This window comes from Podarcis liolepis (assembly GCF_965112155.1).
Source record: "Podarcis liolepis genome assembly, chromosome: 16".
NCBI lineage: Eukaryota > Metazoa > Chordata > Lepidosauria > Squamata > Lacertidae > Podarcis > Podarcis liolepis.
The window spans coordinates 34,656,255-34,681,896 of record NC_139567.1 but is presented as its reverse complement, the minus strand read 5'-3'; the positions used below and the strand labels follow the sequence as shown (position 1 = coordinate 34,681,896).

At 46.0% G+C, this 25,642-nt stretch overlaps 2 protein-coding genes across 7 annotated transcripts in view; both read right to left on the bottom strand.

Annotated features, from left to right (window-relative positions):
• The window catches only part of GTF2IRD1 (GTF2I repeat domain containing 1), a 1,520,245-nt gene that overhangs the window by 732,122 nt on the left and 762,481 nt on the right, over positions 1-25,642 (bottom strand). The gene's annotated exons all lie outside the window — the stretch shown is intronic.
• The window catches only part of AUTS2 (activator of transcription and developmental regulator AUTS2), a 658,278-nt gene that overhangs the window by 401,263 nt on the left and 231,373 nt on the right, over positions 1-25,642 (bottom strand). For all 6 annotated transcript variants that reach the window (XM_083479523.1, XM_083479527.1, XM_083479525.1 and 3 more), the window contains 2 exons: positions 16,487-16,588; positions 3,764-3,799 (listed from right to left, as the gene is read on the bottom strand). In XM_083479523.1, the coding sequence (XP_083335649.1) occupies positions 3,764-3,799; positions 16,487-16,588 (138 nt within the window). The remainder of the gene's footprint in view (positions 1-3,763; positions 3,800-16,486; positions 16,589-25,642) is intronic.

Genomic DNA, 25,642 nt, shown 5'->3' with positions numbered 1-25,642 from the left:
AGCAGGGGTGGGAAAAGAAAAGACAGTGCCACGTTGTTAGCACACAGCCTGTCTGTTATTGACAGCTTGAGCGGTCTGCAGATTTCGTGACAGCTGCAGCTATTGACACCTCATCTTGTTTTCAGGAGGTGTGCAGCATGCCCAGGATGCTAAAAAAAAGTTTATTTTCCTCAGTAACTGATGACAGACGGATGGATGGCTGTTGGTGGAAGAGGTGTTGTTGTGAAGGAGACAAACGGTACAGAGGGAGTCGGTCTAAACAAGGCTGTTGACATTTTGGCAAAAACTAAGGCGGGATGACTAGGAAGCCAGTTAAGAGTCTATAGGTAGGTCCCATTGCTGTAGATGGGAATGATGTAAAGGTGAAAAAGAAGTGCACCCAAGGTGGTTGAAGTAAATGAGTAAATGAATGGATAGCTAAGCCCATGGGTAGAAAACCTGTGGTCCTCAGGATGTGATTGGTTGCAGGAGTTGGGCATGTTTAGCCCGAAGAAGAGAAGACTGAGATGAGATATAATAGCCATTTCCAAATATCTAAAGGGCTGTCACATGGAAGTTTGAGCAAGCTTGTTTTCTGCTGCTTTAGAGGGTAGGACCTAAACCAACTGATTCAGATTACAAGAAAGGAGATTCCAACTAAACTTGTTGACAGTAAGAGATGTTTGATAGTGGAACAGACTCCCTCGGGAGGGAGTTTTTTAAGCAGAGGTTGGGTGGCCATCTGTCAGGAATTCTTTAGCAGTGACTCCTGGATTACGGGTGGTGCTGTTGGACTAGACAACTTTTGGGATCCCTTCCATCTTTACAGTTCTATGATTTTATGATTCTGTCTCCATTCAGTCCCAGCAAACATAGCTGGTGCCCATGGTTGATGGGAGCTGTAATCTTGCAACATCTGGAGTGCCACAGGTTCCCCACCCCTGGCTTAGCCAGTGGATGGTAAGGAAGGGGTGTAGCTCAGTGGTAGGACATCTGCCTGGCATGCACAAGGTCCCAGGCATGTTCAGGTATGGCTGGAAGAGACTCCTAGCGTCAAAACCTTGGAAGCCCACCACCAATCAGCATAGACAGTACTGAGCTAAATGGACTAATGGTCTGATTCAGTAGAAGGCAGTTTCTTCTGTTCCTAGGTCTGAGGCTGATCCTTGCAGAGGAAGCAATAAAAACAAGTTCCCAGTGCATGATATCTTGATACCCCCTTTGTTCCTCACACTGCTTGTCTCCCACCTGGTTCTCTTAGAAGATTGAAGGTTAGAAGCTAGTGTTGTCCAATGAACATAAACTGGGCAGGTGGACTCTACATGGACAAAGGCTTCAGAAAGAATTTCAGTAGACTTTTACTTACATACCACAGAAACCTGAAGCAATGCCTGGTTTCCTGGCTTTGCCTTCCTCTACAGCAGGCATGACCAACTTCAAGTAGGCTGTGATCTACTATACAGTATCAAAACCTGGCAGTGATCTACCACACTCTCCCATTGTCATTCTTCAACTTCTTCACTTTAGGGGTGAGGGGTAAGGTGTTGTAGGTGGCCAGGAAAAACCCCTTTCTTTCCTTAGCACGGATTCACGGTTGATTCCATCACCTTCTTCTACGTATCACCCAACTGATTAAGCCACAGGCTGCTCTGTATGGAGGCGGAAGGAAAGGCGCTCTCCTTTTATCCAGTCTCATCCCAAATGCAGAACATCGGCACCCCTGCCCCCCACTTTCCTTTCCTCTCACATTGGACATGCCTGCTCTACAGTACTGTTGCAACAGTACTGAAAGGCAGAGGAGTGCAGTGGTTATAGTGCTGGAGTAGAAGACCTAGGCCCTACCCCTCAGCCATGAAGCTCACTGCTTAACTTTGGGTCACTCTCCCTTCTAAAACAAAGTTTTCTAAAAGTGAAAACACCGAAAACATCCAATGAACAACAGTAAGCGTGCTCCCAAAATCTTTTTACTCCTCTCCCACTTTCAACATCCGCAAATGGGGGGTGGGGGTGGGCAAAATGGAGGGGAAGCTTTTCATAGGAGCCCTAGAAATGGGCTCAGACCGAGTGCTTGTTTCCTTGGTTTTGTATGGATAGGGAACAAAACTCTTGCTTTCCGCTACACAAGAGATGAGGTGCTGAGATCACCCAATCCAGTTCCAAGGGTTTGAACACCCCACCCCAAAAATGTGCACATGTATATATGACAGCAAGGAAAAAAGCTGTTCTAAATATTCCCCTTTGAGAAGACACTGCCAACAACCGACAAAGGTTACACTGATATACCCACGCTGCTGACATTTTTGAAGAGCGAGACTTCATAATAATATCATTTCACATTTATATTTTTCAGGACTCCAAGAATACAATAGCCACGTTCTCCAGAACTGAATGCCCAGTGTACCATTTTGGTATATTGTCCCAACATAGAGACACACGCAGCCTGCTGTTGCATTCCACATCTGGTATACATTGCACACCAAGGCAAAATCATACATTTTAAAAAATACATACATTTTTTAAAAAAATTAAAAGAGTGAGTTTGGGGGAAGCTGGTGAGGGTGGGGGAAAACTGACTTAAACCAAAATTCTGTTAAGCATAATAAAAAAAGCCCAAAACTACTGCCATCCACACACTTGACAATTATAACCAAAGCATCTTATTTGAGCTATGGCAGCTTTGGCTAGTACGAAAATAGCAGAGTCAAAACATTATAAAGACTAATGCAGTTAAACGAAACAAGACCATAAAAAAGCCGTCCTTGTGCCCTCAGGAAAGTTTGGGGGAAGTGAGATGAGTGTCTCGGGTTCCAGCTGGGTCAGGAAGAGCAAGTTGTTTTGAGACGTAAGCTAGACAATATGCCAGAGATACTCTTGGCAGTAAAAAGGAAGCAAAAAAAAAAAAAACCCCAAAAAACAAACAAACAGATAAGTAGGGGCAGAGCTAGAGACAAAATGGTGCAGAGACACTGGCTGAAAGGTATAGACATTTGGGTAGAGGTATAAGAAAGGTGGTGTGTGGTTCTGAGGGAAAACAGCAAGGAACCTGGGCAGTGGTGGGCCAGGCAAAAGAGGGGGCACAGACCCCCAAAAAGAGTTTGGGAGACTGAATTCACAAGTGTTAGGAAGGTTGCAGCCATGTTGTTCTACCACCCTGTATCTACAGGTACAGTGGTGCCTCGCAAGACAAAAATAATCCGTTCCGCGAGTCTCTTCGTCTAGCGGTTTTTTCGTCTTGCGAAGCAACCCTATTAGCGGCTTAGCGGATTAGCGCTATTAGCGGTTTAGCGGTTTAGCGGCTATTAAAGGCTTAGCGGCTTAGCAGCTTAAAGACTATTAGCGGCTTAGCGGCTTAGAAAAAGGGGGGGAGCAAAAAAAAATGGCAAGACTCGCAAGACTTTTTCGTCTTGCGAAGCAAGCCCATAGGGAAATTCGTCTAGCGAAGCAACGCAAAAACGGAAAACCCTTTCGTCTAGCGGGTTTTTCGTCTTGCGAGGCATTCGTCTTGCGGGGCACCACTGTACTTAAACAGTTGACCAAAATCCATCAGCTTCAAATTCCATTCCATTAATTTTATTTCAGTTCTGTCAACATCGGAGAGGTAAACAAGATCAATCGCAGATACGTAAATACCCCACCCCCACCCCCACCCCCAGGGTCTCACAGAAGGCTCAATGAAAGAATATGTGGCTATATTTATGGCATTGATGATTTGACTCAGAATTTGTGTATAGACATCTCCTACGCCTTTCCAAAACATCCATCTAAAAAGTCGAAATCCACTTACGAAGTAGCCTGTTCCCAAGCTGGATGGGGCTGAGCTCTGGAAGAGAAAACAAAATAGATACATCAGAGACCTCTCTCTCCCTCTCTTCTTCTTCTTCTTCAACCTGCATCTTTCACCACCAGCTCTTTTTAAATAAATAAATCAAGTTTCTCATCAACACAACACTGTTTGCCCCTTGTCATCCACTAGTGAAACAAACACACTTCCGTCCCTTTACTCTTTCCTCCACCCCCTTTTTTTACATTTCTCAACAGCTCGCCGACAGTAACGTGCTATTTACTGAAAATCCAGACTCCAGCGGTGGGTGTAATTGCCAATTTATTTGACAGGCAGCTGGGTAATGAATTAATGATGGCATTTCGGCCTATGCTGAGACTAAATAGACACACATCAACCAACCTCCATGACATGCTGGCATCCGATGCCCTGGACTCCAGCTACTTAGCTTTGTGGCAGGGAAGGGGCGGGCAGGATAGGAGAGCAAGTGGGAGATGGGGGTGGCTGAGAATCCCTAGACGGACAGCATTCAAAGGGAAATGACCCTGTGGGTTTGGATGAATGGATGTCACTTCTTTCTTTATTTTCCCTTGCAACATATGAGTTTGCTTGTCAACTTATTCCCCAGTGTTAGCTCAGTTGGTTTCCATAGGCCTCACCTGCACATTTTAAGCACTATCACACCACTTTAAACCATCACATCAGCACCCCCCAAGAATCCTGGGAGTTGTAGTTCATTAAGGGTTCCGAGAGTTGTTAGGAGACAATTTGAATCTACCGTGCGAAATCTGGATGCACAACTTTGACATCTGGGAGGAAAGCTTGAAAATTTAAAATGAGCATGAGTTGGCATGAGTTCTCTCCCTTACTAGAGATAGACTATCAATGGTCCATTCTGCAGGTGAACTCACAAAATATTTGGTTGGGGATGCACTGGCAATTCCAAGGAGAATAGCAAGAGTCAAAAGCTGCTTTTCTCACTCAAGGCAGTTCCTGCAGCCAATCGGAAGCCGCGGGAATCTCGTCAGACATTTGGCTTCCGAAAGAATGTTCAAAAACCAGAACATTCACTTCTGGTTTTCAATCGTTCGGGAGCTGAAACGTTTGACTCCCAATGTGTTCGGGAGCTGAGGTACGACTATTTATTTATTTTTTATTATTATTATTATTATTATTATTATTATTATTATTATTATTATTATTATTATTATTATTATTCCCCACCCATCTGGCTGGTTTCACCAGCCACTCTGGGCAGCTTACAGTACATATAAAAACATAGTAAACCCAAAAACATTAAAAATGTCCCAATGCAGATGTTTTCTAAAAGTCAGATAGCTGTTTATTTCCTTGACATCTGATGGAAGGGCATTCCACAGGGAGGGTGCCACTGCCAAGAAGGCCCTATGCCTTGTTCCCTGTAACTTCATTTCTTGCAGTGAGGGAACTGCCAGAAGACTAGATAAAATGCCTCCTACATATTTTTGCAGGGGGGTGAATTTAAGGCTGGCAATGGGTTCAGAATACTCTTCCCAAGTGTTTGGGGATATGGTGTTCTTTAAAGCATTTTCCAATCGCAGCAGGAGAGAGGGAGACAGAGAGACAGAGAGAGAGAGAGAGAGAGAGAGAGAGAGAGAGAGAGAGAGAAGCAATAGTGGCAGCTTGGTTGCAATGGTTCACAATAAGGTTTCTCCACATGAATCCCCAGAGATGGCACGAAAAGGCAAGTGGTCCCTGACTAGCATGAATCAGACTTAAGGGGACAGAACATTAGAAGTGGACCATTTCACTGCAAGCTGAGATCCCAATTAGCTGCCCTAAGGTGTTAAGAGGATCGGAAAACATTTTACTATGTGGCGCGTAGCGCTTCATCAGTGCAAATATGATTCTGTTTGCATTTTAATGAGCCTAATTCACACTTCCCAAACCAACACGTGAAGTGAAACACAGCTGTGCACCTATCCAAATTATGGTACGCCATTTCCCAACCCACAAGGTGTGCAATAATGCACAGAAATGCACATATTAGTGAAATTAGCATACAAAAAGTGTATTCTGTCAGGGGAAACAATATTATTATGTTTATATCCCATCTATCAAGGTGGCATACACAGTTCTCCCCCTTTCCTGTTTTATCTTCACAACAAAGCCACTTCCGCGATCACACAGGAGGTGGGGTTGCGGGCTGCACGCCCCTCCCCCACTCTCGCGGGGGCTGGCTCCAGCCCCACAATAGCAGAAGGGAATCCCCGGGCACATCATACCCCTGACCAGCCAATCGGCTGGTTCCGGGGTGGGGCCTCGGCCATTTAAACCCACTGCAGCTGAGGCTCCTCCTCTCTGCAGCTGACCCGGCTTTCCCTCCCGTCCCACCCTATGTAGGCTAGGTTCTCTGACGTTGCTATGAACTATGGTTGGTCGCCGTCAAGGGGCCTGGTAGGAATTTTTCCAGATGGCAGATTGGCACCAGCCATTTGGTTTTCGCCTACCTCGTAGCAAACCGTCACAACTCTTTGGTATTGGCGGTTAGGCATTGGTGGGGGTACTGTTCCATTGTTGTGCAAATGAAGGGGGGAAGGAACGCCATCACCTTCCCCCAAGCAAGGGTAGTCCGGTAAAGGATTCCGGGGGGGGGGGGGCTTGTCCTAAGCCTAAGGAGGTGTGGGCCCACGGCAGGCCCCCACACGGTAACACTGGGGGGAGGTCCTAGCTGACGTGCCTCAGCAGGACTCCTCCCACTGGTGATTAACCCTTCCGGCCTATGAGCCGGTTAGTAGTTAGGACCAATGCCTAAGCCAATACTGCTCAATTCCTGTAATCGATAAAGTTGTGGCCTAATTTGACCCATTAACCTGAATTCTTGTGTCCTGTGTCTTTATTTCCTTGGGGGGAGGCGGGAACTCGCCACGCAAACCAGTAAGGTTGGTTAGGCTCACAGAGCGTAACTGGACTAAGGTCGCTCAATGAGTATACTGGCTCAGTCAGGCTTAGAGCCTGGGTCTCCCTGGTCCTCGCCTGATGCTATAACCCCCACACCACACTGGCTCCCACTTACTTGAAAAGGTGTGTCTATTAGTCACACCCAAAAAATGTATATTGGGAGAAATTCACTCTAACATGCTCGCAAATTTTCATGACAGTTGTTTTCAGCTGTTTAGTGTGAAGAAGAAGAAGAAGAAGAGTTTGGATTTGATATCCCGCCTTTCACTCCCCTTAAGGAGTCTCAAAGCGGCTAACAATCTCCTTTCCCTTCCTCCCCCACAACAAACACTCTGTGAGGCGAGTGGGGCTGAGAGACTTCAAAGAAGTGTGACTGGCCCAAGGTCACCCAGCAGCTGCCTGTGGAGGAGCAGAGACGCGAAGCTGGTACCCCAGATTACGAGACTACTGCTCTTAATCACTACACCACACTGGCTCTCTGAACTTCTCTTAACATGCACATTTTTTGTATGTAGCCTTTGACTAATATGTTGCATCTTTCTATGTTTTTATTTTCCCCTAATGTATGTATTTTGAGGCACACTTTCATCTTAACGTGTGCCTCTTTTTTTACACATCATTTGCGTGGAAAACGGCGTTGCAAAAATTCAGAGAAGCTTCGGTTTTGTATGATAATTGTGTTTTGGTTTGTGGGCCAATTGGGGTGTTTCTCGTCCAACCACAAACAAACCACCTCCCCCCCCCCCCACATGATGGTTGATTCAGGCACCCACAAGCAGAACAGGAAGCACAGATCTTAGAAAGGCTTTGAGTCCGCAAATAACATCCAACCCAGACGAATTTCAATAGGCTTTCGGCTATTGTGCTGTTTTAAAGTGAGGAGTGTTTTGGCCCTGGGATGCAAAAGAAGCAGCTCTCCTGTATTCAGCAGCTCATCAAGAACCCATAGAAATTACACCCTTCAGGTCTTAGTGGGCCTGCTGTACCGCTTTTGCATATATATTGTGAATTACGAGAGGGATCAGGGTGGGGAAGCAACTTGCGCTGCTCCTGTTTGTTCTGGCCATTGTTTATGCAGGTCTGACAGAATGAAGGAACAGTGGGTATCATTTCAATTTCTGATGTCAACATCAAATTACTTATTTAATTTCATGCCTGGCGAAGCATTGTATAGCTACATGCAGAAGCCTTTCACTTCATTTGTTATGCTGTGTTTTCGCAGCCATTGGTTTGCCTTCCAACTGACAGCTTTAATTACGACATGAATTTGATTGCACTGCCGAGGAATTAACATAATGCAACAAAGCATTTGAGAGCCCGGCCTCGGATACGCACATACCCAAACACAAAACAAGCACATCGGAAGAAAACAGGGGCGACATGCGGCGCTTCCCCCTCGCAGCCCCGCATGTGCATTGTGAGCTGGCTGTCAGTCAGCAGACTGGGCGGACTTGGTGGTAGAAGAATTTGGTGGAGCTCCGAGACACACTACTTTTATTACACTTGCGGCCAGTGCAATTTTGCAAGGAAAATACCGTATTTTTCACCCTATAGGATGCACTTTTCCCCTCCGAAAATGAAGGGGAAATGTGTGTGCGTCCTATGGGGTGAATGCAGGCTTTCGCTGAAGCCTGGAGAGCAAGAGGGGTCGGTGCGCACCGACCCCTCTCGCTCTCCAGGCTTCAGGAAGCTATCCGCTAGCCGTGGGAGACACAGCTCTTCCACGGCTAGCGGAGAGCTTGCTGGCACCCAGAAGGTTGGGGCGCGCTGAGCTCAGCACACCCCAAGCTTCGGGCTTTGCGCAGCGCTCCGCTAGCCATGGGAGAGCTGCGCGACTTCACGCAGCTCTTCCACGGCTTGCGGATAGCAGCCTGTTCTGGGGGCTGAGGTCGGGGGAAGCTCGGGCTTCCCCAGCCCCACACCTGGGGGGGGAATAATTTCCCCCCCTTTATTTCCCGCCCAAAAACTAGGTGCGTCCTATGGGCCGGTGTGTCCTATGGGGCAAAAAATACAGTAGGTCCCGGAATTCACCACAAGGTTGTTATAGTAAGTCGCCGGGCGACTCGGGGCAGCCCTGAACAGATGCCAGTTTGACAACAGCCACATTCATCACCCATGGAGGAGCAAAAAAAATATGGCAAGGTGTCTCCCTAGCTGCTTTGGGGGTCTCCCCTGGTTCTGGTGCAGGTCAAATACATGTGTCCTGGCCTCCCTCGTTCTCTTAGATCAGGCAGTTGGCTAAGGCAGCTAAGAAGGGTCCTCATGCAAACGTGTGTGTGTGCAATGATAGAGGCCTGGCTGGAATCTTAAACCTGTTGCTGCTACATGGGAGATGGATTGAAGAAAAGGAAATATGAATTGGCCCCACCCCGTAGCTTGACCAATTGCGGCTCAGAGAGGCTAGGCTAGGAGCTAGGTGGAGTCATAGATCTTTAAAAAAAGTGTAGACTAGCACAAGCTGGCCAGCTTCTGTTTTGACTTGAAATGTTCATTTGGGGGCCTCTCAGAAGTATGTAAAGTATTTAAAGCTGTTAGGGAGAGCCCAGCCCATAACGGAGCCCACCAGAGAGGTGAGTTCTGGCATGCTGTGGCTGAAAAAAAGCACTGCTTGCAGCCATCATTTGCCTATGGCAGAATCAGCCAACATGGCACCCTCAAAATGTTCCTGGACCACAATTCCCATCATCTCTCACCATTGGCCATGCTGGCTGGGACTGATGAGAGTTGGAATCCCACAACATCTGGAGGAGCACAGCTTCCCCATCACCTGCTACACTTACCTGAAGGTGTCAGGGGTGGAACCTGGGGTCTCCTGCATATAAGGCATGTGCTGTGTCACTGAGCTATGTCTCCTCCCCTAGGGATAGTCATAGGGAGTTAGGAAAGAAACAGGAATTTCCCCAGCTGTTGCTGGACTACAACTCCCATCATCCCTCACCATCTCTGTGCTGGCTGGGGCCGACAGGAGTTGGATCCTAACAACGTCTGGAGAGTACCATGTTTGCTACCCTAGTGCTATGTGTCAAGTGCATGTTGTACATGGAGTAGGCCGTCAGTCCCTTGCATGTCTAGTTTGAAGGGCCTACTCTGTGTAGAGAAGGGGTGGTTGAGAGCCTCCAGCCTGCAGACCCAATTAGACCTGGCCAAGGCTCCCTATTTGGCCTGTGAGGCCATTTGCCCACCCATGCTGCCATGCATTTGACATTAAGTATGGGGCAGGTAGAGATAGGGATGGATCGACTGTGAAATCATGCTCCCAAGGGGAATGGGACACAAGGTTAATTCCTGCAAGAAGTGGGCATGGAGTCACAGCTCAACAACTGATCAGTGGGGGCTTAAAGCAACATATGAATGCACAAATCCAGCAGATAATAAATGCAACCCAACAGTGCTATTGTGGACTCAACGATAGCCCTAATGAGCTGTGTAGAGGCAGAAAAGATTTGGGGATCACATGTCCTGGCACCACCCTTTATGTCCAGCCACACCCCTCCCATTCTTGGCCTCCATTCATTCAGTGGGGAGGTCAGTTCTTCAGCCAGTTGTGCCTTGAAGCTTCCCCACATTCAGGAGTGTTTAGGCTCACATTGGCAAGACAGCCTCAAATGACATTTGGCTGACCTCCCCTCTGACCTTCATGCGGAAATGATGGCTGTTGGAATTGGAGGAGTTGGAACCAGTGCATGAGGGGATATTGGGGCAGAGCCAGTGCACACAGGGGCACACACACAACCTCACACCCACCAAATAATTCATGCCCTCACACATTTGCTTGAACACCAGGCTAAAATGGCACAATCAGCAGGTTCACCTATTATTATTATTTTTTGTTTTGCTTCTATAGAGCAAGCACAGCCACTCCTATGCTCAAAGTGTAGACTAGATGGTTCTAAAATGAAATCAACAAGCCCCATCTGCTCAGCCTCCACCCAATTTCAGGCAAATCATACTGCTAAAATCAGTCACTAAAGGGCTGACATGCACAGCTAAGGGTCAGGACCCCTCTCACTCCTCTGTAGTAAGACACCTTTTCCCCTTTGCAGCTTTTTTTTTTTTTGCCTACTGTTCTATGGAACATGTGTATTTGTGTGTGCTCATGCTACCTATTCCACTTCTTTTTGTGGTGGAATGTCATAAACTATTAATAATCACCAAAATGGAAGCACACTGCCAATATAGGCCAATAGTCCATTTTTTGACAACACTCCTGCCCCCTTTCACCACATAATCCCTAACATTGTTTGCTTTTCTGACAGTGGCTGTACATTAAGCTAATGTTTCCAGGGAGCGATTTCCACTAATTCACAGATCTCTTCCACGATTGGTAACAAGAGCCAAACACAGAGCCCTTGGTGTTGCCATCATTTAATTGTTTACTTTCTTCTCTCTCTGTCTCCCAATGCCCAATTTGCTGTGGCATTTTCTATATTTCATTAGCTCTAAACGCAATTTCCAATGCTTCATTAGCAAATTCCCTTAATGCCCTAGAATATTCTAGAACCGATGTGTGGGGATGAGAGTCTATAAATAAATAAAAAAGGAGGGGGTGGGAGGAAGAGAGAGAGAGGGAAAGAAAGAGAGAGGGAGAGAAAGAGAGACTTGAAAATGTGCTAAATGCATGAAAATACGAGCAAGTGACAGTGGGAGAGGAAGAGAACATTGGGCTGACTCAAATTCCAGGTTGAGGAAAAACAGAAGGAGCAGCCATCTTGCCTTAGAGCAAAATCTCAGCTGAGCGAATTCTACTGCAGGCGAGATTTTGATGAGATGAAATTGGCGACAGCGCTCTGCTTTACATAAGGAAGGGGAGGGCTGACAGCTCCAGCGTCTCTGAAGCCCTGAGGGCAGCCTTATCCAGAGAGCAGAAAACAAGTTGTCATCCTCCCTGCCACCCAAAGCCAACAGAAGCAGAGATACAGCAAGAGGGGAGGGGGCAGGAAGGTTTAGGGGACTCAACATGGATTCATCACCATGGTGTCAAGTGCTGTTGGCTAATTAATTGCCCTTAATCTACCAGAGGGCAAGTTTTCTGTTCATTAATTTATTTCAGAGATGTGCTCTCTCTCTCTCTCTCTCTCTCTCTCTCTCTGACTGAATTACAGGCGAGGGGACGGGGGGAGATCAAATCTATATTTGATCAGAACCATGACCCATCTAAGGCTTGCTCTGAGAGACGTCTCGGAGAATGCAGTCGGAGTTCCTCCACTGTGTTTGTGCCTTTTTCGCATCCTGCGCCTCCCTTAACACAAGGATGCTTGTTTGGAAGCCATTATTCTGCCGATCCTCATCTTCACCCACTTAGGAAGATTGACTTTGCCTCCACAGCTGTCACCAATCAATGGTGGAAACACAGCCACAATCTTTGCCAGCTCGTGAGACTTTCAGCCAACTGGGAATTTACTGTTAGAATTGCTTCTTCTTACTCTACCAGGGTTTCTTATTGCAACCTAAGTTTCTTAGTCTGGGTGTCATGGGCCAGGAGTTAGCTTCACCTGATGAACAGCAACCTGAAGGGGGAGAAGTGACTCCATCAGTCTTCGCAGAGGAGAAGGCACTGATGAGAACCAGATGGCTCTGGCTGTCTTAAAATAGAGCTCTCAGCAGCAGTCAGGTGCTGGAAACAACACCTGCAGTTCTTGGCCCTACCTTCCTGCATCCTGGTCTCCATCTGGATTCCCTGACTTCTGGACTGGATCCCTGGCTCTGTGACCATCTGGAATCCCTGACCTCTGGACTGTCTGACTTTTTATGTGGATTCTGCTCTCAGGCAAGAGTTCCTCGGGGACTTAGTTAGTCCCTGCTTGCTCGGCAACGGGACTCGGATGGGGCTATGTCACTGGGTCATCAACCACAAGAACAAAGGTTGCAACCTGACTCTCCCAGGAAGAACGTCAGGGCAATGTGACCTCAGCTATCGACTAGAGAAGGAGTGGCTGTAGAGAGCTTGGAAGAATAGCTGACTCAAACTGACCTTTGCTCTCAGACTGCTGGTGTGCGGGGAAGCCAACGCTGACCTCTGCCACTAGTGAGAGGAACAAGATCGCCTGGGTTGGCTGAAGCTCCTCTCTTCAAACAAGGCCACCCATAATGTAAGACAGCTGTGGGGAATCTTTGACCCACCAGAGGTTGCTGAACCAACAGTCAGGGCTTCCTCCAAGAATCCTGGGAAGCATAGTTTGTTTACAATGCTGAGAGTTGCTAGGAGCCTCCCCATTCCCTTCACAGAGCTACAATTCACCGAATTGTTTAACCATCAATCAATTGATGGTTCAACCATCAATCCTCATCAGTTAGAACTCTGGGAAATCTAGCTCTGTGAGGGCAGTAGGGGCCTCCAAACAATTCTCAACACCCTAAACAAACTATACTTCTCATGATTCTATGGGGAAGCAATGGTCATTTAAAGTGTTATAATAGTGATTTAAATGTATGGTATGAATGTGGCCCAAATCTGGCAGCCATATAAAGGATCATAAGTGCTCCTTCATCCCTCAAAGGCAGACAATCCCTCTCCCTAATAACTCTCAATGAACAAACACTGCTATTTGCGTATTCTTTAGCAAAATTCCCATCTCCCCTTTTTATTAGGAGTCAACCGGTGGGCCATCTCTCATCCCAGGAAAGCTCACCAAACAGAAACAATTTCCGAATCCCGGCTGAAGACAGGATTTTTGTTGTTGCTACAACAAGTTGGAAACCTCACAAAATGTTGCTAAGAAATGCAGACAACATTTCTTCATTTGATTGAGCTGGAGGAAAATGTAGAAGACTATTTACTTTTCATAACGAAAAGAATCTGACAAAAAGGCTGGAGGCCACCACAAGTTTGGCTAGCAAGATATTTATCTCCTCGCGTGCTTGTTATGTCTCTCAGTCAAAGTCACCAGCAAGCTGGAGATTGTGAGGCTTCGGAGGAAAAGCATGCTTAAATTACTGCTATGTTAGCAAAGTGTGCGAAGGATTGTTATTAGCGGAGATGGTGCCAAGCTTTTTTGACAGATCAGGTTTTTCCTTGGTGGGGATGGATTACAATTACCCACACCCCATTTATCCCAGGGCTGTCAGTTCTTGTGATTTTAACAAAAGTCTCCAGAACTTAGGTATTTCCAAAGCTCCGGCTGCTGAGATGAATGCCGAGCCAAAACCACTCAAGTCCCAAACTTTTGTTTTCACTTTTGTCTGAAAAACGATCCACTTTCTCAGCTTATCTTTGGTACCTCTCGTGAAATATTTCTTTATTTAGAAAAAAATATATGGTTTTGTCCGCATGGCTGTTTCCATGTCCTCATACATAGGAATGCCAGTTGGCTGCAATCTTATTGGCTCAAAATGGAATTACAACCTCTTGGCCAATGACTAGGATTAGGTGACCCCAAACCAGGGAAAAGAAAAGCCCAACTGAGCTGTTATTTTTTCCTGTTAAGTGTTCATCTGTGTGGTATCATAGCTTACATATGTGAGCTAAAGCATCACGAGGAAGAACTTCCTGGAAGTAAGAGCTGTTCACCATCAGAAGAGAGCCAGTGTGGTGTAGTGGTTAAGAGCAGTAGACTCGTAATCTGGTGAACCAGGTTCGCGTCCCCGCTCCTTCACATGCATCTGCTGGGTGACCTTGGGCCAGTCACACTTCTCTGAAGTCTCTCAACCTCACTCACCTCACAGAGTGTTTGTTGTGGGGGAGGAAGGGAAATGAGATTGTTAGCCATTTTGAGACTCCTTAAGGAGAGTGAAAGGCGGGATATCAAATCCAAACTCCTCCTCTACCACCACCACCACCTCTTCTTCTTCTTCTTTGGAGGTTTTCAAGCAGAGGTTGGATGGCCATCTGTCAGGGTTTCTTTAGCTGTGATTCCTGTATTCTAAACTCTGCAATTCTGTGATTTCTGTGAAATGTGCCAGTTTTATTGTGTTCGATAGTGGCTGGTACCCATTGGGTCTGGTAGGGAGAAGGGCAAGGAGACTACTGAGGAAATGACAGGCAGAGTCAACTGATTCTAGTTTTGTCCCCATCTTCCTCCAGCCAAGGCCACCCTCTAGACTAGCAGTAAGGAAGAAGGCAGGGCAGGTGGTAGCCAGCTAAGAGCAGGCTGAGGCTGTTAAGGCAATGCCCTCATGGACCAGCCTTCACTGTTTGCAGTCCCTAAACCAGTGAAGAAAAGCCTTATAGAACAGAACCAAGGTTCATCTAGTTGAGAGCCTCATTTGCTGCTGGGCGATTTCTTGGTGGCCACATGCTATGGTGAAGGCCAACAACAAATGCTATTATACAGTCGCAAACCTAGTAAAATACATCAAAATAATAGAATTTCGAACATACGGAGAGTTGAAGTATGTGGAACTTGGCTTATATAAAAGGCAGAAACTATCCAATTTTAGGGTGTGTTGAATTTTTCACCTTTCAAATTCCAAAAATGAGGGGTTGCTAAAAAGTTTTAACATGACTTGGGAATTCAAAAGATATTTTGGCTACATTGATACAATTTAGTTTTGAATGGAAAGCAATGTATGCGTGAAATTGCATAGAAACAATTAATAATGATTGCCAAGTATTTACAGTTGTATTACACATTAATATTTTCAGAGTGCTGTGATTAAATGGGTATAAAAGGGGTGAGACAATATTTCAGGTATCCTGGTCCCAAGCTGTATAATAGGGCTGTATACACCCAAGCCAGGACCTTGGGACTCAGCCCAATAGGAAGTTTTCAAAGGGCAAAAATTCAAGAGTCATGTGCAAAAGGTCTGGTTTGCATGTTTGAAAGAGGAACAATGAGAATTTAAGCCATTGTACACGTGTAAAGCAATGATTCAAAAGGGAGAAAACTTGAAATGGCAAACAATGTAAACATAAGAAAGTCACACATCTGCTCACAGCATCAACCGGTCAATACCTATCTTCAGAAGCAAGCGCCAACAACTGCAGATTTAGGTCTGGAGCCCCCCAGAATTCTGAAGCCAGTGCTGCTTCAGCTGCTAATTTGTGTAAATGTTCAGAGGATGAATCAGAGGCCAAGTCAACAATCTTTAGCAAAAACAGATGCTCTTAGCTCATTTACTTTCCATACTAGAAGCAGTAGTCACAGAAACGAAACAAGGCTAGCTGGTGCCCATCAGAGCTGGCTGGGTGGAAGGCAGGGAGCCCAACAGTAGGTGGCGCTAAGGCCAATGAGAGGCTAATGCTAGTATTGATCCCATCTACTCTCTACAAGAGTGACACTGAGGTAAGCATTAGGAAGCTAAAAGGCAGTTTTACCACCTGGCTGTAAGTAAGGAGGCAGGAGAGGGCGCTGGCTGAAGGCAGACATCGGTTGGTGGGGCGGTGCCCCATAATATCGCAACCTCCACTGAAATGGCCTTGGCCCAGTATACCTGAAGGAGCGTCTCCACCCCCACTGAGGTCCAGCTCCGAGGGCCTTCTGGTGGTTCCCTCACTGCGAGAAGTAAAGCTACAGGGAACCAGGTAGAAGGCCTTCTTGGTAGTGGCGCCCGCCCTGTGGAATGCCCTACCATCAATTGTCAAGGAATTAAACAACTATCTGACTTTTAGAAGATATCTGAAGGCAGCCCTGTTTAGGGAAGTTTTTAATGTTGGATGTTTTATAGCTTTTAAAATTATTATTATTATTATTATTATTATTATTATTATTATGGGAGCCACCCAGAATGGCTGGGGGAACCCAGCCAGGTGGGCAGTGTATAAATAATACATTATTATTATTATTATTATTATTATTATTATTATTATTATTATTAACAAGGTGGTATCCAAAAATAAGTTGCACTTACGTCGCTGAGTCTCTCTCGGGAGCTGCTCCGATGGAACCCTTTCGACTCTCCACTCGCACTTTCGCTGTCACTGTCCCGGCAGCTGTTCTGGCCTGGCTTGAGCTGTGGAACAAGAGAGAAATCAAAGTTTGCATCTCGTCTCAGGATCTCATTTTGAAGGCATCAAGCCAGGTGTGGAAAATGCACAAAATCAAATGTGCAAAGGTAGCCATCCGGGCTTGTGTGACTGTACACACAAAGCTGCCTTTCACCCTATAGCCTGGTTCCTTCCTCCTTCCACACATGCACAACGTGCTGCAATTGTGGTCCATGTCCTGCCACCAGCATCACCAAGTGATGGACACCACCTTGGGTGTCTCTAAAAGAGGACTAGGCATGATTCATGGAGGATAACCCTATACAATCAGGGCAGACAAAAGGAAGCACTACTTCACACAGCATATAGTGAAACTATGGAGTTTGCTGCCACAAGATGTCGTAGCGGCCAGCAAATTGAATGACTCTAAAAGAGGATTAGATAAATTCACAGAGGTTAAGACTCACAGTGGCTACATTCCCCCTCCACTGTCGGAAGCAGTATGCTACTGAACACCAGCTGCTGAAAATCACAAGTGAGGAGAGTGTTGTTGAACTTGGGTCCTTCTTGCAGACTCCCCATAGGGGCATCTGTTGGGCCACTGTGCAAGCAGTTTGAGCCTGGCTGAGAAAGGCCCTTTTTATGTTTGTATAGCTGATGATGGTCAGTACCTGGCTCCTGTTCCACGTTTAACTACTGGCTAAGTGCTGACACAAATAAGGGAATCCTGCCAGTGCCAGCTCTTACACATCTTAACCAAGTCACTACATGGGGTATGTCATTATGGAACTGCAGTCTATTCACAACTACCAACCCCTAGATAACAGTCTTACAATGTAAACAGAAGCATTTATGAGAGAGCAAATAAATGTAACATAGTTTGAACAGAACCAACCCAAGATGGCACCCTTTTCCTTCTCCGCCTTCAACAACAACAATCGAAGTGGCCCAGGGAAGCCCTGGAATGCTGAAGGCAGCAGGAGAGGGGGGAAAGGAGCAAGTTGTGGCCGCAACAACCTGGCTCTTTCCAGGCAGCGGTGAACGGTGCGCTCCCCAGAGTCTTCAGAGCTATGCAGAGAAGCAGAGGAGGAGGAGGTGAGCCTCCACAGGTGGACAGCTGTTGAGGTTCCTCAGATGTGGCATCCTCCACAACTGTCCCCAGCCTGACACCTGAGGCAACTGTCTCAGTAACAGCGGTGGGTGGGATGGCTCTAAGTTTGAAACTTTATTTTAAAAAAAGAATGGAAAGGAACCCTCAGTAGCCAGCCACTGGGAAAAGAAAACAGAGATAGACATCCATTGTAGCAGGTCTCCTTTCTGGGTTTGTTTGGCTCTCTGTACCATTCACTTTGCTCCTCCAAAGTCCTGGGCTTAGATGCCTCAGTCCTCCAGCTTCCATGAAAATTGCACTGAGAAAAAATGGACACCTGCTGAGATTCACTTGTTTCCCTCTAACCAGCTGGAACTACCACCCAGGGGAAGGAAATAAAAAAAGAGCCTGGCTGAGCACTGACTAATAGCTGAAAGTTGTGCAGAGAATATCCCCAGCCTCTGCTGAGCCTCGGGGTGACGGGAGTTTTGTTAGGTCTTTGGCAGAAAGCAACACAAACAATGATCAAATGTTTCCTCGCTCGGTGTTAAAGCTGGTTGACAATCTAACGAGATCAGATCCCCAATGGCAGATGGACCCATTGACCAAGCAGCCAAGTGTAAAACAAACAAAGCACCAGGGGAAACAAACAAGCCACTAGCCTGGATACTATTGATTTGATTAGCATTGGTCTGGTCCTGTCAGGCTCCCATCACTAAAACCCAATGACAGCATCTCTTACTTGTAAGAAATAAGAGCTCTTTATTGAGGCTGATCATGGCGCAGGCTCAGCAGCAAGTGGGAAATCCAGATTCCAAGGCACCCAGGTAAGGCAGAAAGTTCGTAACCAAATGGAAGATATGGAGATGTCATAAAATCATAAGACCTCAAGGGCCATCTATTTCGACCCCTTGCCATGTACTAATCATAGGTAAAGAATACCTGACAGATGTCCATTTAAGCTTTCTATGAAAACCTCCAATGAGTCCATTCAACTGCTGAACAGCTATTACGGTCAGAAGGTTCCCAACAGTTGGTATGCCCCTCTTGCCAAGCATTTAAAAGCAAGGTAGGATGAGCTCACTCATGGGACTCTTGCCACCCTATGGTTGGATCAAATCAATCCAAAGGTTAAGGATCTTTTAGTATCCAACGAACACACCAGCCTATATTTGCCTCCAGGTAAGGTAAAGGTACCCCTGACTGTTAGGTCCAGTTGCAGACCACTCTGGGGTTGCAGCGCTCATCTTGCTCTATAGGCCAAGGGAGCCAGCATTTGTCCGCAGACAGCTTCCGGGTCATGTGGCCAGCATGATTAAGCCGCTTCTGGAGAAACCAGAGCAGCGCACGGAAACGCCATTTACCTTCCCGCCGGAGTGGTACCTATTTATCTACTTGCACTTCGATGTGCTTTCAAACTGCTAGGTTGGCAGGAGCAGGGACTGAGCGACGGGAGCTCACCCCGTTGTGGGGATTCGAACCGCTGACCTTCTGATCAGCAAGCCCTAGGCTCAGTGGTTTAGACCACAATGCCACCCATGTCTCAATTGCCTCCAGACAGCAGGGCAAATCTATGCGTTCCTAGTTTCTTGCCCAGCAGTGTCATGAGCCCCACAGCATGGTCAGGATTTGCTTATGATGGCAGGAACTGATGCAGGATGAGGCAGAAAGAGAGGAGGGGGCTGAATGGTGGGAACCTGGATTGAAGAAGGTGGGGGTTTCCCTTTTCCACTCCTTTGGAAGGGGAAGCAGGGATGCTGGCTCTCCTTTCTGACCTTCCTATGGACCAAAAAGCCTGAGTGAAGGCTGGTGGGTTAGGGCTTTGATAAGCAAAATGGGGACCCTGAGCAGGAGGCAGCAGCCTTTGCAGGTAGTAGAAAACCCACCCACCCTGATGGATAACTTGCTTACCAGCTAGACATACTGATAAGGAAAGAGAGTCCCCTGAGGAAACATGCCATGCCTAATCTTTAAAAGCTGGCGGCATGGGACGGTAAACTTGTTGGGACATTTTCATCTCCCCCTTCAAGTCCTGAAGTTCTTGGTCTGCTCCTGCATTGTGACACCTGAGCACTGTATCTGCTGCTAAACCTATACCATTATTTGTCTGAATGAAGTTCTCCTCCTTACTTATTAGTAATAGCCTTTGCATGCATTGGTTGGGAGCCAGGACAAGGAGCCCCTGATTGCATGAGACTGGAAAATCACAACCTCCAGCACGATTTGTAAGCTAACCTGATATATCCTTTGAATGCATAAACAAATAAGTGCTTGTCATCCCACAGTAATGGATCATGTCCACAACCCATAATTGATTTTTTTTCTGCTCAGGATGTTCACGTTCTTGCCGCAGAAGGCGCATATGCAAACAAACACATGCACAAATTACACATGAAGTTGAGACGCCTTCCCTGCCCTTCAGTGCATTCAAATATACAGGAAATATTCTTCCCTTAGCCTCCTGCAACTGTGAGCAGAGGAGCTGGAGCCTCTGACAAACTGCAAAAAGCTCTTCGTGCTTTGGCACTCCATGTTAAAAGGGCACCGGCGATCAGCGCAATTGCTCTTGATAGCTGCTTAATTGCTCCTTGTTGGTATTAGACATCTCCAGGTCTGATTGATCCTGCCCTGTTTTTGCCATTACAGTTGCAACTTCCCAATTATCTCTTTGCAAGCCAACTGCAAGCTGGCTTCTGAAACTTGAATAATTTATGTGGCCAGACAGCTAAATGGCTTAAAATAGTATTATGTTTTCAAGTTAATAGCTCAGCCCACAAAGCCTCATTTAGTTCTTGCATGTCTTCTTTAAATATATATATATAGGGGGACCATGAATCAATACCCACCATTCCTTCTTTCCCTGCATTGGGTTTTTTTTTTGGGGGGGGGGCGGACCCAGCACCATCTTTCTTCCCTGAGGAAATAGTTTTCAACTGAGTCAGACCATGACCCATCTAGATTGGGTATGGATGTGCCATCTGATTCAGGGAAAGGGGGGCAGGACCTGGAGTCCTCTAGATTTTTCTTGGGGTCCAAGTCCCATCTCCTCTGACCATTGGCCACGCTGGCTGGGACTGATGGGATCTGGACACCAACAGGATTTGGAGGGTCACAGGGGCCCCATTTTATTTTTTATGATGTTGTTTTTTTAACTAAAGGTAAAGGTAAAGGGACCCCTGACCATTAGGTCCAGTCATGGCTGACTGGGGTTGCGGCGCTCATCTCCCTTTATTGGCCGAGGAAGCCGGTGTACAGCTTCCGTGTCATGTGGCCAGCATGACTAAGCCGCTCCTGGCGAACCAGAGCAGCACACGGAAACGCCGTTTACCTTCCCGCCGGAGCGGTACCTATTTATTTACTTGCACTTTGACGAGCTTTCAAACTGCTAGGTTGGCAGGAGCAGGGACCGAGCAACGGGAGCTCACCCCGTCGCGGGGATTCGAACCGCCGACCTTCTGATCGGCAAGTTCTAGGCTCTGTGGTTTAACCCACAGCGCCACCCATATTCACCTTCTCACAAAGCATCAGGGCACTGTGCAACAACATGAAAAAATGAAAAACCATGCAAAGCAAACATTAAACAACTAGCTACTCAAAGGGCACTTTAGAGAACTTCATCAGCCTGTAGGCATTAAAAAAAAATAGTCTTTGTGTGATGCCTGGAAGTAAAATATCACACACACACACACACGCACACACGCACACACACACACACACACGGTGCATGCTAAATCTCTGCTTAAATAGTGTTCCACAGCATTGGAATTACATTTATATCGTTTGCCTGGCAAGAGGGTGGATTGACAGAAAGGATTGGTTGTCATTAGGAATGGGCAGGAAATCCAATTCACTTCATATTTATAGGTGAACCTCCCTACCTCTCCCTTTCCAAAAGAACACATTGGCCGAAAGACAATTATCCTTTGAAATCCACACTTATCCTAATTTTGCAATGTGGTTCTCCCACCAATCTTCTTTTAAAGCCTCCCAAGTTGGCTGCCATCATTGCTTCCTGTGAAAGCGAGTTCCACAATTTAACAGTGCATTGCAGAAAGAAGAATTTTCTTTCTGCCCAGAATCTTCCAACATTCCGCTTCATTTAATGTATAAAAATTCACAGGGTCATAAAATTGTAGAGTTGGAGAAGCACCTCAAGGGTACAGGGTGGTATATACATTCAATTAATCATCATCATCATCTAGTCCACCCTCTGCAATGCAGGAATAGACAGGTGGCTCGTACACTGATCAAACCCACAACATTGGCATTATCGGCAACACAATCCACTGTCTCCATGCCATGCATAATTTTATAAACTAGTATCATGTCACCTCTTACTCGCCTTTTGTCTTATCTCAAAAGTCCCGAATGCTGCAAGCTTTCCTCACAGAATACAGTGGTACCTCTGGTTGTTGACGGGATCAGTTCTGGAGGTCCGGTCAGATCCCGAGGTTTCCGCAACCTGAGGACCGCTTCTGCACATGCGCACCCAGTGAAACCCAGTAAAATACTTCCTGGTTTGCCGCGTGCACATCCCAAAGTTTACATAGCTAGAGGGTTACATAAACGGAAGTTCGATCGTACTTGCTTCATCCCCTCAATCGGTTCAGACTCTCCCCCTGAAATAGTTCTGGCACTGGGATGTGCCCTATGTCCTCCATTGAGAAAACTGATACAGATAATTCATCTAGCTTCTCTGCATCCTCATTCTCCTCCTTCAGCATGCCTTTGACTCCCTTGCCATCCAAGAGTTTAACTGCCTCCCTGGATGGTCTCTTGCTACTAATATATCAACAGACCTTTGCAGCCTACGGGATGTGTGTGTAGAGTGGTACCTCGGGTTACAGATGCTTCAGGTTACAGACGCTTCAGGTTACAGACTCCGCTAACCCAGGAATAGTACCTCGGGTTTAGAATTTTGCTTCAGGATGAGAACAGAAATCGCGCGGCGGCAGCAGAAAGCCTCATTAGCTAAAGTGGTACCTAGGTTAAGAACAGTTTCAGGTTAAGAAAGGACCTCCAGAACGAATTAAGTTCTTAACCCGAGGTACCACTGTATATACAACAGAGAGAGAGAGAGAGGCAGAGGAGGAAACTGCTGAAACTCTGGCACTGGAAAACCGAGGTTTCTATTTATTCTATTTCACGCAGAAAAGTTGAAAGGCAGGAGAATCAGGCAGGAGCCAAACTTTGCTCATCTCCGTAGCTTTGATGGCTTGTGGTGCTCTTTGCTTACGATTCTGCAGTACTGAAACAGCAAGGGGAGACTGATTGATACAATGACGTGCTTGGCAAGGTGTAATTTTAACAGTGATATTTCTCACTGTGCAGCCATTAGAATGCAAAGGGTCAGGAGAAGCCTATACTTTGTTGCAATTCAGCCCTTTAAAGTACACCAAAATACTCTTCATTTGTTGCAATTGCAGAAAGCACTCAGTTCCATACCTCTCTTAGCGGGTTGCCTTAAAGCCCTTTTCCTTTCAGTGGTTGCAGCAAAACTATGCAATTTCCAACAGCCATGCTTACATTACTTTGTGCCTGCTTTTTGGCAATACTCTTTTTAAAAAAACCACACAAAAATATTGGGAATAAAGCAACAATGTTGCAACAAGCTACCTGAAGCTGAAAGGCAACCTCTTTTTCCCTCTCTTATCTCTTCTTGAGTAGATCATTTTCTCTCAGGCTTCACTTCCTTTCACCTTCTCTTCCAGGTAGTGCTGCAAGTGCATCTCCTGACTACATGAAGACCACCTCTAAGCTCAGAATGCTCTTGTTTGCCACAAGTAACAAACCTAAAGTTTCCCTATTCTTCCAACAAGCTCTCTTACCAGGCTATTTATTTCTGCACCCCACTGCAATACAGTGGTACCTCACGTTACATACGCTTCGGGTTACATATGCTTCAGGTTACAGTCTCCGCTAACCCATAAATATTACCTCGGGTTAAGAACTTTGCTTCAGGATGAGAACAGAAATCGTGCTCCAGCGGCGTGGCAGCAGCAGGAGGCGCCATTAGCTAAAGTGGTGTTTCAGGTTAAGAACAGTTTCAGGTTAAGAACAGACCTCCAGAACAAATTAAGTATTTAACCCAAGGTACCACTGGTACACACAAACACACACAATATACACTAAACTCCAACAAGACCAAAACCCTACAGCAAGGGTGCAGTCCACTCTGTGCCAAATATTATTTGGCCCAGGCTTCATATATTCTACATGGGGCTACGTTTGAAAGTGATTCAGGAACTATAATTAATCCAGAATGGAGCTGCTAGACTGGTGACTGGGAGCAGCTACTGGGACCACATAACAGCGGTCCTAAAAGATCTACATTGACCCCCAGTATGTTTCTGAACACAATTCAAAGTGTTGGTGCTGGCCTTTAAAGTCTTAAATGACCTTGTATACCTGAAGGAGCATCTCCACCCCCATCGTTCAGCCCAGACACTGAGAGGTCCAGCGCTGAGGGCCTTCTGGCGGTAAAGTTACAGGGAAGCAGGCAGAGGGCCTTCTCGGTAGTGGCGCCCGCCCTGTGGAATGCCCTCCCATCAGATGTCAAGGAAATAAACACCTATCTGACTTTTAGAAGACATCTGAAGTCAGCCCTATTTCAGGAAGCTTTTAATGTTAGATGCTGTTGTTGCTTCTGTTGGAAACCATGCAGAGTGGCTGGGGCTACCCAGTCAGATGTGTGGGTATAAGAATTATTATTATTATTATTATTATTATTATTATTATTATTATTATTATATTCTAGAGCAGGAGGTTAACTGCTGTGCAGCTGCCTGCATGCCTGCCCTCAAATGACACGTCCCAATAGGCACTGCTTTAGAATAACCATACACTAAAAGATAGCGAGCCAATTTTGAAAGCCAAAAAATAAATAGCAGAAGAAGTTCATAATTAGCAAAACCAAGATGAAAAGGAGAGGCGGGTTACATTGCCATAACAAACGATCATTGATAGAATACCTATCCAGCACTAAGGATGCATAATATTCTTCACTGGAAGATAAACAATGAACATTTCCCAAGCAGTGGATAGATTTGATCTTTAAATTAGCCCACCAGGACCCTCAAATAGAACATCAGCATGTGAAAATGTCCCATATTACACCTTAAATCAACCATTATACAAGCTCAGCAAGCTCCAGCGCTTTCCCAACATGCATTAAAAAATGTCAGCTCCTCCTTGGTGACCAATAATTTACAAAAGAAAGCAGCCATGGAAAATATGGGTGGTACACATCTAGGGAAGATATTTTGGGTATCAAGGAGGGTAGGGGTGTGTGTGTGTGTGTGTGTGTGTATTCCTTCTTCTGCTGCCAACATTCCCCAAAATCTCAACAGATCAAAGTTTTGTAGACAGGGAGAGGAGTGGGGGGAGAAAACAAGCCCCACAAAATTAATAACTATTTAAGTATTCTGTTTCATCATGATAACAAACAGATGGTTTTAATATTCTAGAGGCTAATTTCTGAACAATTAAAAACACAGCAAGACATTAGCATCTAATGAAACATTTTAACTATCAGCCTAGGCATCTGCCATTAATTTCCACACAGTAAGGACTTGGGTCTCGCCAATCTGTTCTTTGTTAAGGAAAGTTTTTTTTCCCCCACTTGGAATTTAGTGGAGTAGAGAATTAACAACTGTTTTCAATCAGCAATCAGCAGGGCACTTCACGAGCATTCACAGAGACCATCCATACCATGGGGCATAAATATACCCCTCGGATGGCTTTGATGTATATGTATAACTGGGATTTCAGAAGGGAACTCGGTTCCTAATTACGCCTTCCTTTTGAAATGCATGGATTAACCCCTTGTAATGGTGCCATGTCTCTTTTTATTAGGTTCTTGGGTGGGGATTGGGGTGGCAGGCAGGGGAGAGAGACGTGAATATATCAGAAATGGCCCTTAAATTCAGTTTAGCTGAAGCCAAAATTTGTATTGGTTGGAGGGGGTGGAACGAAAGTCAGCTAAGACTTT